This window comes from Sparus aurata, chromosome 21, assembly GCF_900880675.1.
Source record: "Sparus aurata chromosome 21, fSpaAur1.1, whole genome shotgun sequence".
Classification (NCBI taxonomy): domain Eukaryota; kingdom Metazoa; phylum Chordata; class Actinopteri; order Spariformes; family Sparidae; genus Sparus; species Sparus aurata.
Genome location: NC_044207.1, coordinates 1,976,522 through 1,988,773, shown reverse-complemented (window position 1 = coordinate 1,988,773; position 12,252 = coordinate 1,976,522). Strand labels below are relative to the sequence as shown.

General features: G+C 41.5%; 1 protein-coding gene across 2 annotated transcripts in view; it reads left to right on the top strand.

The window, feature by feature from the left end:
- Positions 1-12,252, top strand: part of agla (amylo-alpha-1, 6-glucosidase, 4-alpha-glucanotransferase a) — a 125,166-nt gene that overhangs the window by 93,602 nt on the left and 19,312 nt on the right. For both annotated transcript variants that reach the window (XM_030403344.1, XM_030403345.1), the window contains exons 23-24: positions 866-999; positions 1,107-1,282. In XM_030403344.1, coding sequence (XP_030259204.1) covers positions 866-999; positions 1,107-1,282 — 310 coding nt within the window. The remainder of the gene's footprint in view (positions 1-865; positions 1,000-1,106; positions 1,283-12,252) is intronic.

Genomic DNA, 12,252 nt, shown 5'->3' with positions numbered 1-12,252 from the left:
CACTTTACCCAAATAACAAATATCAATTGTCTCAATATCAATATTGTCTCTTCTGGTATTTTACAATGCACAGAGAAGAATTATTTTCATGGAATTCTGAAATTAAAGTTAGAACTCTGACTTTAAACAGTAATCCTAATCCTCCTCAATAATTTTACATAGGTCATGGCAATTCTAAGTGTTGTATCGTAGACTACTGGACTTTCACCTCTCATCCGAGAGGTTTCTTCAATTCTAACTAACTGAAAGGGAATTGCAGGCTTTTAAACTCTGTTCGGGAGTGTCCTCAAAGGGTCATTAAGGACATGTGTGAGCTTAACATTTCAGACTCGTTATGCCGCGTGAACTTCTGAGAAACATCATATCCGGGTTCACTTCAAACCTACCAACACACTGAGGCAGAAACCTGTCCGTCCTAAGGACAAAACACCCAGGCAAAAACAGAGTTATGTAGTTTAAGCTGTTCAGTGCAGCCTCTGGGATGAGAGGTGAAACGTCTTCAACACACCTGAAACAAGTCCAGTGTTCTACATTATACCACTTACTATTCCGTTTTTTTGAAGCAACTCATCAATACTGTGCATCTTCACATATTTTAGCTGCTGGGATTTTTCAATACTTACAGCAGCATTCTCTCAAATCCCTTAAACTGCTTGCATGGCCAGACACCACTAGGGCTAAAGATATGTGAGTCAATATGTATTTTATCATTTACGGGAACAAAATCTTTAAAACAACAGATACATTTTGAGTGAATTTAAAGGTTTATATTCAAGCACTTAATTACATTTGCCAACTTTAAGTTGCAGTGTGTGTGTTGGCATTATTCCTGAATCTGATTTTGGCATTGTAACTTTTTGTACAGGTGGGTCAGTGGTTGGGAGCCATGTTTAACTACTTGAAACATATCCCACGCTACCTCATCCCCTGTTATTTTGATGCCATCCTGGTGTCCACCTACACCACAGCTCTGGACGCAGCTTACAAACTCATGTCAAGGTAGGAGAGACTTAGGAGGTTGTGTTGTTGAAATGGTAAATTGAAATGTAAAACTATGAATTTTAAGTGGAACTTAACTTTGATTTTCCATTTCCTTTTCCAAACAGTTTCATTCAGAATGGCTCTAGCTTTGTTCGTCACCTGGCACTGGGCTCGATTCAGATGTGTGGTGTTGGACGCTTCCCTGCACTCCCTCCGCTCTCTACAAAACTTGAGGCCGTTCCCTTCCGCATCAGTCCAATCACAGAGCAGAAGGAGCAGTGCTGTGTCTCTCTGGCTGCAGGTAACCTCGCAATGGACACTTGGCTGTGTCTCTGTGGATACATTTACATTTTGGGCATTTAGCACTCGCTTTGGACACTTTTGTCCAAAGCGAGTAAGTAAAACAAGTAAAGAGTAAAAAAAGAAAGGGAAAAAAAGTAAAGATACATTTGAGATTAAGTCAACTGAAGAAATAATTGACATGTGAAATTACAGCAGCAGTTGTATTGAGCCTGAATTACCTTTAAGAATTTGTTGAGTTTTCCATTGTTTAAATTGGTCAGGAGTTTGTGATGAAGATGAAATGAAGTACTTACAGGTGTGGTGAACATGTACGTCATGTCAGTCCTCAGTTCCAGTGATTTCTACAGCTCTCATGTTTCTGTGCTGAATGAGTGGAACACAAACTACTTTGTCACAAAAACATTCATGAAGTTTTGTTCAATAATGAATTATAAGTCCCCTTAACATGTGACCAAATCTGCTGGCTCATATCTAATATTAAAATGTCAGGAAAGTCTCTTGGAGCCATTTCAAATCAGCTGCAGGTCCCAAGATCAACTGTTCAAACAGCTGTTTGTAAGTATAAAGTGCATTGCACAGTTGTGTCACTGCCACGATCAGAAAACACAAACTATCACCGGCTGCTGAGAGAAAACTGGTCAGGATGGACAAGGGTCAACCAAAAACCACCAAAAGGGGGGTCACGTGATGACGGCCTAGGAGACAGACGGTTTTGCGGGAGCTCCGCCAACACCCTTTGTATATTTTGCATTTTCTCTTCTTCTCGTCTTTAAAAAAATACCAGTGTAGTATTATGACTCTTGAACACTTCTGGACAAAACAACACAAAACAATGCCAAAGAGAAAGATTAAGCCGCGACAGCCGACTGACAACACGGCTATGGAGCTAGCTCAACATGGCAGCGAGCATAATGAAGATGGTGAGGAGGCAGAACTTGAACCCGGACTTGCTAAAGCGCTGGATTTGATGACCACTAAACTAATGGTGGCTATTGACAACAAACTCAACCCTTGGGCTAAAACAGTCCTCTCTCATACTACCAACCTGAAGAGGGCTAATGACCGCTTGGATGAAGCAGAGGCTAGGATGCTACAGCTTGAGACCGCTAACAAGCAAGCTAGTCAAATAGTAGCTTTGGAGAGAAAAGTCGAATCCCTCCTCGACCATATAGACCAGGGGTGTCAAACTCATTTTCAGCCCGGGCCACATCAACATTATGCTTGCCCTTAAAGGGCCGGTTGTAACTGTAAGACTGTATGAATGTAACTACTCCGTAAAATATTGTAACAAATAAGTGTCTCTGCATTTAATTATTATTTATTCAACTGTACAAATATTGAACAAGCATTTACATAAATGTAAAAATATATTTAAGCACATTGCTCTGTAATTATAACTGGTCCCTTTAATTTATCAGATTAAGAAACCCACCATTACTCCATCAATCACAGATCAAACTTTTCAAATTAATAACAAAGATAAGCCAAATATGATCACACACAAGTTATTACATCAACTTTGTTCAAAATGTTTTTGTCACTGTTGAGTTGGGCAGAACTATGGCACACAAATAATTCTGAGCTGCTAAAACACGTCTCATGTGTGTGGCATTTTAGAAAAACAAAAAGCAGAGAGCCTTGCAGGGGTAATGAGAGATGGTTTTGATTACAGTAAATATTTGAACACATACACCTGTAAACACACTGAATATGTGGCATTAGCAGAGCACATGAAAAAGCACCAGGAACTGAGGCTGAGATGCTTTGACAGACAGGAAAGTGGGCAACATTGTCCTGTTCCAACTGGGACCTCCACAGGTGTAGTTTTCGCTGGAAAGCTGTGACCATGTCGGACTTCTTGTGTGATGACTTCACTAATCCAACCAAGCCCGTTTTTCCTCCACACATTGCAGATGCACCATCGGTAGTTAACCCATCAACTTGTCCCACGGTAATTTAGTTTTACTCACGGACCTTTCCACCGCATCAAAAATGTTCCTGCCCGTTGTCGTCGTCCCATGCATGGCAGCTACATCCAAGAGCTCGTCGCTGACGGTAAAGTCTGCCTTCACGCCTCTTATGAAATTGGACAGATGCGCTTTATCCATGTTGTCCGCGAAAAAGCAGGTAACTGCGTGACTCTTCGGCCAGCTGTGTTGTCAGATTGTCTGCTAGTTCCTTAACTCGGTCTGCGATGGTGTTTCTTGACAAACTGATATTGTTAAAAGTCTGATTCTGGTCGGGGCACACCTGCTCACACACCTGCTCACACACCTTTAGCTTGCACCGCTTCACAAATGCGCCCTCCAAAAAACACTTGGACGCTCGGGTGATTTCTTCAGCCACAATAAAGCTAGCTTTCACTGCTGCATCACTTTTAGCGGTAGCTTTGGTGAACACATTCTCATAGTTGCCAACTCTCCCGATTCACGCGGGAGACTCCCGATTTTTAACCCTATCTCCCTCGATGCTCCCGGTCAGTAATTTCTCCCGTTAATCTCCCGATTTTACAGTAAAGGAAACAAGTAAGATTGTGTCCCTATATTTGTCGCAGTATCTGGCAACCCTGGCCTGCCTGTGCGGATGAGCAGGTGTGTGATTGTTCCTGATAAATCCCGCAATCCGGCTTTTCCGACCTGAAAATGAGGCTCTCGTGAATCATGCAAATCTGTTTTTCTTTTTTTTGGGGGGGGGGGGCGTTGCGCAAGGCACGGTCGGTCGGGTATTGATAAACATAATGACATTTGATTTTGATGATGACGTGATTTTTGTCGGTTTAATATCACGAGCGAATGGGGAATTTAAGTTGCACACAGTGAAAGCACCACACCCCAAGTTATCTTGAAATCGATTATTATTGTCATTACTGCTATTTGTACCATTGAAGTTGAGTGACTGAAATCCTCGTCATCCTATTCAAAGGCTGCAACAGGCGACTCATTGAACCGGGGTGAAGTTAGTTTCAGTTTGGATATTCTGTGGATATCTACTCGGGTCCAGCTGAGACTTTACTGAGGTTCTCCCAGTGTCAGCAGCAGGAGGACGGTCAGCTCACCTCTCAGAGCCTCGCGCTGAATCACTGAGACTGATTTAGGGACCGTCATTAAATTACTTAGCATAAATAAATTAATACAAAATAACTGCTGTTTTTTAGAATATCTTTCATGTCATGTGACCCAGTGACTCCAAACCAGCTGCAGATTGTATCAGTAAACTGGACGAGTAAGACACCTATTGTTATTGTATTTTAGTGCTTCCTCTATTTAATATGAATATTAATATGCAGAAATTATGATGAATTATTATGATAAATATTATGAATTATTTCTCAATAGCTTCCATGGCATGTGGCTCACTGACTTCTGAAATGCTCAGGATGTTAACATATTTTCAAGCAGCAATGTCAGCTTCTACACTATTTTGTCTCATGTCTTAGATTCTGATTCTGAAATTCTAAAAATGATTTTCTTTTCAAAAATCTCACGAGTAGGTGAGATTTAAAGGGTCATTTTTCAAATTTTTTTCCGGGGGGGCATGCCCCCAGACTCCCCTAGTGTTGCTAGGTTATCAACTCAGAGCACAGCTGCTATAAAAAAAATTAGGGGAAACACTGTTCTAAGAATTTTGTGTGGTTTAAAATACAAGGCAAGAAATTATGACAAATAAATCGCACACCTGGCGAAGGAACCTTGTTACTTGGGCCGATACACCGATGAAAAAAATCTCCCTATTTTTCACAACCCAATGTTGGCAAGTATGCATTCTGCTGCAGCTGCAGTCTGCCTTTTAATTTGTGGACAACTTCTCCATCACTTCTTAGAAATCCGCTTTAGTCAAACGCTGATATGGAAACACTGGGATCTCGCGGCAGGATGCGGTCTTTTCGCGGGTCACACAATGCACGTCGGGTTATCGGGTCATCGACATGCATTGTGGGAGATGTAGTTTATGGTCACTGTACACTGTAAAGCAGTGTAGATTTTTATTTTAAGACAATTGTATACCTTTTAAGCTCTCGCGGGCCACATAAAATGACGTGGCGGGCCGGATTTGGCCCGCGGGCCTTGAGTTTGACACATATGCTCTAGGACAAGATAATTTTCAAATTAGGCATGAATTTGTCAAAAATGCGGCCAAATTTTAAAATAACTGACTTCCTGTTGGACTGAGAGTATGCATCCAAATGGGTTTTCCGTGCCTCTGGTCATGTTGAATATGCGTACCAATTTTCGTCCCTCTATGTTACAAGTAGGAGGCGGGGCATCACAATAGGGGGCGCTACAGAGCCCGCGCGTCACGGCCACGCCCCATGACTACACAGATCTCATCAGGGCGACTCCCTCTGCATTCCTGAGAGATTTGGCCGAGATAAGACATTGTATGAAGAAATTATGAGGACACGATGCTTCACGGCGAAGGATTCGAATTGCCCGCTCCACTGTGGCCAGCAGGTATGACGTAGGATAAAGATTTTAATAACTTTTCATCTTCAAGGTCAGAGGATGCTACTGAGTGACTTTGAAGTCGGTGGTGTTACATCTGTAGGAGGAGATAATTTAAGTACGAAGATTGGCAATATTTCAACATGGCGGCCAAAAGCAAAATGCCAGACTAAGTATTGATGCTGAGATTTGTTCGGGGAGACAGCCTCTACAGTTACAAGCAGTTTGGTGTGGATAGGAAATTGTATGTTGAAGTTATAAAGCCTCGATGCTTGATGGCGTGAGGAAAAAATGGTTTCCACCGCACCGCCCACTAAAGTTTGGCGCAGCTGAATGATTTCAATAACTTTTGTTCTTCAAGGCATGAAGAAAATTACTGAGTTAATTTGAAGACTGTTGTGTTTAAGCTCTAGGACAAGATAATTTTCAAAGTAGGCATGAATTGGACAAAAACGCCACCACACATCTAATTGGCTGCCTTCCTGTTGGACTGACACTAGTGGTCCAAATGGGTTGTTTGTGCGTCTGGTCATGAGGAATCTGCGTATTGAATTTCGTTCTTCTACGCACTTGTGGGAGGCGGGGCTGAACATAAGGGGGCGCTACAGAGCCCGCAGGTCACGACCTCACCCAACGACATTAAATTATCAAATTTTTCACCAGATGTGATGTATATTCCAAATTTGATGAGTTTTTGGATATGTTCAGGCATCCGAAACTGCAGTCAAAGCGCAGAATAATAATAATAAGAAGAATCTTTCCAATTTCAATAGGGACCTCACAGGTCGATGACCTGCTCGGGCCCTAATTATAAACTCTACACCTCCATTATAGCCAAGAGATTAGACATTTATGCAGGATTTGATTGATGAAGATCAGACTGGCTTCCTTAAAGAAAGGCAAACACAAGATAACATAAAAAGGACTCTACATGTCATTGAGAAGGTACAAAAGGAGGGAGATAGTGTAATTTTGGTAAGCATAGATGTGTGAATTGGGCATTTTTGTATAAGGTCTTGTAAAAATTTGGATTTAATGAGGAATCTGTAAACTGTAACGGTCAATATATCAGGAACCAATGGCAAGGATCAGAATAAATGGTAGTCTGACGAATCGATTCAATCTGGAAAGGGGAACGAGGCAGGGCTGTTGCCTCTCACCAAGTCTCTTTGCGCTGTTTGTCGAACCATTAGCTCAGATGATTAGGCAGGAGGGAGAAATTAAAGGGGTGACAATAGGACAGGAGGAGCACAAGATAGGGCTATTCGCGGATGATATATTAATCTTCCTAAAACAACCTAATGAAAGCTTCCCAAAAATTATGGAACTATTAGAGAACTATGGAATCTACTCAGGATACAAAATTAATGTCACAAAAACACAGATTTTGTCAATAAACTATTCTCTATCTCAAGTGTTAAAGGAAACATACAAGCTCAAGTGGAATGCTAAGTCAATAAAGTATCTAGGGGTAAATATCACAAAAGGACTAGACAAGCTTTACGATGCGAATTACACAAAAATAAATCAAGAAATTAGGAGGGACTTGGAGAGATGGTCAATAGCCAATTTTGATTTCAGCTCAAGGATAGAATTAATTAAGATAAATATCTTACCAAGGCTTCTATATCTGTTTCAATCACTGCCAGTGATGATCCCACGAAAACAATTCATTGAATGGGATAGGTGGATATCGAGATTTATATGGGGAGGAAAGAAACCCAGGATCAGATACAAAACTCTGCAGCTCCCAAAGGGCAAAGGAGGCCTGGCTTTACCAAGCCTTAGGGAATATTTTTACACCGTACAAATAAGACCTCTGATATATTGGTGTAAGGATGAGTTTGTTGCAAGATGGAAAAGTATAGAATTAGGGCAAAAGGACATCGAAATATGAAACTTAATAGCCCACAAAGGACTATTGCACAAGTTAGGTAACCAATTGGATGCAATAGCCAAAACTACAGTTGAAATATGGAACAAGGTTGTTGAAAGACACAAATGGGAGAAAGAGACAAAGATTCTGAGTTGCTTTGCATCTGACTCGAGGTTTGTACCTGGTATGATTGATAAAGGGTTTAAACAATGGACAAAAAAAGGCATTACAGCGATTTGTACCATGGTCAAGCGGGGGAAGCTGCAGAGTTTTGAAAAGCTAAGGGATACATTCGGACTAGATGAGCGTGAACTATATCGATACCAACAGATAAGGGATTATTATGAGAAGGAGATAAAAACTGACACTGATAATGAAGTTATGAATGTGTTTTTGAAAGCCTATGAAGGAAAAAATGTAAAGTAATCTCAACCCTATACAAAGGTTTGTTGTCTTACAGGAAGACCTCCTCTCTTTATATCAAAGAAAAATGGGAAAAAGAGTTGAAGGAACAAATTACGGAGGAGGAATGGTTTGTTATTTGTAGGCCACTAGCTCCTGCAGTTGGAGAGAATTCAATTGGAAAAATACGGTCAGATTTTTCATAACCCCAAACATTAGGAAGGAAACTACAGGTAACCAGCAACCATGGTGGAGACTATGTGGAGACATGAATGTTGCCCATATGCATATTTTTTGGTCTTGCCAAGGGATAATAGGATATTGGGATAAAATATGGCGGGATTTAAGAAAAATAATAGGATACGAGATACCCAAGTCATGTAAGATACTTTATTTGGGAAATCTAACACAAGACATAATACGAAAAGAAGATGAGTATCTTGTTAGAGTTCTGCTATCGGCTAGTAAAAAAGCCATTACAAGGTTATGGTATTAAACAGAACCACCGACCGTGGAGCACTGGGTGAGCACTGTGGAAGAAATATATGTAATGGAAAAAATTACACATAAACTACGACTTCAAGAGACACAATTTCAGGAAAAATTGACAGATTATAGAACACAGCAAGAGGACACCACCAGTACTACTGGACAGTAATGACACCGATATGTGATTTATTGCTTTATGGAGTGTGTAAAACCTGACACTGTAATTGTTGAAAGAAAACTTCAATAAAAAATAAGTTTAAAAAAAGAAGAGGGAGGGGGTAGATGTGGCTCTACTACAGGAGTCCCACTTAGAGAGCAATGAGCATCTCAAACTTAAATACAGTTGGGTTGGCCAGGTGTACTTTTCCTCTTTTACCACCAGTAGCAGAGGGGTTGTTATATTGATACACAAGAATCTACTGTTCCAATTAAGAAAAGTGTATAAAGGACAAGTACGGCAGATTTGTGATTATAAGTGGTGTCTTAAATGGCAAAGAAATTACTATCATGAATCTTTATTGCCCACCTAACTATTCTCCAGATTTATTAACTAAAGCTTTTTTTAGAATTTGCAGAAGTATCTTCGCCACTGGCCTTGGTGGGAGGTGACTTTAAGACCTTGTCCACACATACCAAAACGATCTTTTTTTTTCTCCGTCTTCCTCGGCATCGTTTCAAGAATATTTGCGTCCACACGGATCCACTGAAAATGACTCAAAACGCTGTGGTTCATATTCCTGGCCTCTAGGTGGTGCTTGAAATTCACCAAAAACGGAGAAGAAGAGACGGAGCATGCGCCTAAAGCTTGCGCGCTGTTTATAAACACAAGAAGAAGAAGACGAAAATGGCTAGTGCAAGGAAACCAGAAGCGTTTGTGTGGACCGATAATGAGGTCGAACTGCTGCTGCGACTCACACTTGACTACAAGGCGAGTAAGTTGCAAGAAACATGAACACAAGCAGTAGTCCGCCATTGTTGTTGTTGTTGTTGTTATGAGACATCGCGATGGCGTCATCGTTTTGGAATGTATGCGGATTCGCTGTCAACACAAGAACGGGAGGGCTTCGTTTTCGGATTTTTCCACCCTGAGACCTGTTTTCCAAAAAGTGCGTTTTCCATCCTGTGTTTTCAGGATCCGCGTGGACGGTCAGCCAAAATGATACAAAACGTGCGTTTTCGCACGAAAACGCAAAAGAGCTTAATCCTCGACTTGATAGACACCCCCCACGAAATTCTCCTCTGACAAACCAGGCTAGAGCCCTTGTCGTCGACTTGTGGGGAAATCAACCTGGTTGATACATGGCGAATATTACATCCATCTGATAGAGAATTCACCTTTTACTCCCCTCCTCACAAGTGCCACACACGGATTGATTATTTTTTTGTTCCCCCGTCTGCGATGCAATTTGTGTCTTCCTGCTCAAAAGGGAATATTGTGGTTAGCGATCATGCAATTCTGCTCCTTGAATTGTCTCTTGACATTTAATGACGTGAATTTAGGATATTTTTGTCTATTAATTCACAATCCATCCTTACTGTGGGAAACAGCTTAAGCATACATTATACAGGCGTATAATTATAGCCTATTCAGCCTCGAAAAAGAAAAAACAATTAGAACAGCAACTAAAACTAAAAAAAGAACTGGCAGATATTAAAAGTGCCCTTTGCTTAACATCAGACCTGTTACTGTTGCAGAGGAAATGCGCAATACAGGCTGCTCTGGACACTTTACTAACCCAGCAGGCTAAGAGTTTTTTCAAAGCAAAGGCTATATGAGTATGGGGATAAGCCCAGTAAGTATTTATCTCATTTGACCAAAATTAAAAGGGACCCTCAAGTGATTCCTTCAATTTTAGATGGGAATGGCACTTCTGAATCAGGACATTAAAATACTATTCAAAATACTGGCATTACGTCTCGAGAAAGTTCTACCTTTTCTCATCAGAGAGGATCAGACTGGCTTTATCAAAGGTAGAAGTTCTAGTTACAATGTTAGGAGGCTTCTGCATATTATCTATATTTGTCAGACACAGGAAATTGATAGCATGGTCATTTCATTGGATGAAGAAAAGGCATTCAACCGTGTCGAATGGTCATATCTGTTTAATGTCTTACATAGATTTAATTTGGGAGACAATTTTATTAGATGGGTCAAACTATTATTTAAAAATCCCATGGCCGCAGTCATCACCAGTGGCTATAGATCAGACAACTTCCCACTTCATCGCTCAACACATCAGGACTGCCCCCTCAGCCCTGCCCTTTTTGCCCTTGCAATAGAGCCTGTAGCTGAGGCCATAAGGCAAGACGCTGAAATAGTTGGCATAAATGAGGGTGGGATCCAACATAAAATTTCCCTCTACACGGCCGACGTTTTGCTTTATGTGCTGGAGCCTGGAACTTCAGTTTCAAGTCTTGTTGTCTGTTTGGATGTTTTTCGGGTTACGAAATTAATTTCTCAAAATCTTTGGCTATGCCAATGGGAAGCCTTAGAGATAGAACTAAAACACTACCCTCATTCCCATTTAAATGGTACATTACAGGTTTTGTCTACCTGGGCATTCACATTACACCTTTGTTTCATGAAATGTTTAAGGCTAATTTTAACCCCCTCCTAGACTCCTTGGTAGAGTTTCTATCATTGAAATGAATATTTTGCCAAGATTATTATACCCCCTATAGATGATCCCTCTACTGTTGTCAGGCAAGGTACTAAAGCTGCTTGATGGCTGGCTGAGTGACTTCATTTGGAACAAGAGAAAGCCCAGGCTAAAAGTAGCAAAACTACAACTCGCTAGTTCGAAGGGTGGTCTAGATCTTCCCAATATCAGATGGTATCAGCTAGCATCCCATTTAAGATTTATAGCAGAATGGGTCAGGGAGGATCCTACTTCTGATTTGCTGAGTTTAGAAAAGTCACAGACATGGGGCTCCCTGTTAGGCCTTTTGGCCTTCAAGGACTTAAAGTCAGCCAGGAGCCATTGTAAAAACCACCCTATAATCTCTTAGGGGTGCACCGATCCGATATTAAGATCGGATATCGCCCCCGATATTGACCAAACGGCTGGATCGGGGATCGGAAAAATGAACAGATCCACGGCCGGACCAGTTTTTTTTTTCTTCGTCGCAGCACATCCTAGTCATTTGTCAGCGTCAGTGTGTCGCGTGCTGGAAGAGCACAAGTTGTTGTTTGACCAACTTTTTATTAGTTTATTCTCAGGTTCAGCTGCTATGTTTTATTTTGGATTATTTTTTGCAGGACTTTGCACTTACTCACTTCACATTTCTCCGCTGATAAGCTGTTAGCCTCACCGATCAGTTGTTAGCCTCACCGATCAGCTGTTAGCCTAGCAACGCTAACTTTGAAACCGACATACACAACCTCGGAGTTCTTCACCGCTTGGCTTCTTTGTCGCTCTCCTCTGCTGCTGTGGTCTCCCCCAGCTCGCAGCATTGTTGGATGGTCGCTACTCCGCCGTTGCTGCCGGGGTCTTCAGGTGTTCAGCACAAGAGCACCTGGACCTCTGCTGTCACTTCACCCCAGGCTCCATCGCTTGGATTGGATCTCTTGGTTTCCTGCGTCGCCCCCGCTGTGTGCACGGAGCCTCCAGATGCCAGTTTGTATACGGACGGTGCTACTGACTTCAGCACTAGTGTTCCCTCCGTGCTGACTGACAGGCGCTCCATTTATTCTTTGTTTGTTTGTTCCACTTTGTTAAGTGTCCTTGGGTACCCTGACAGGCGCTATATAAATTAAAT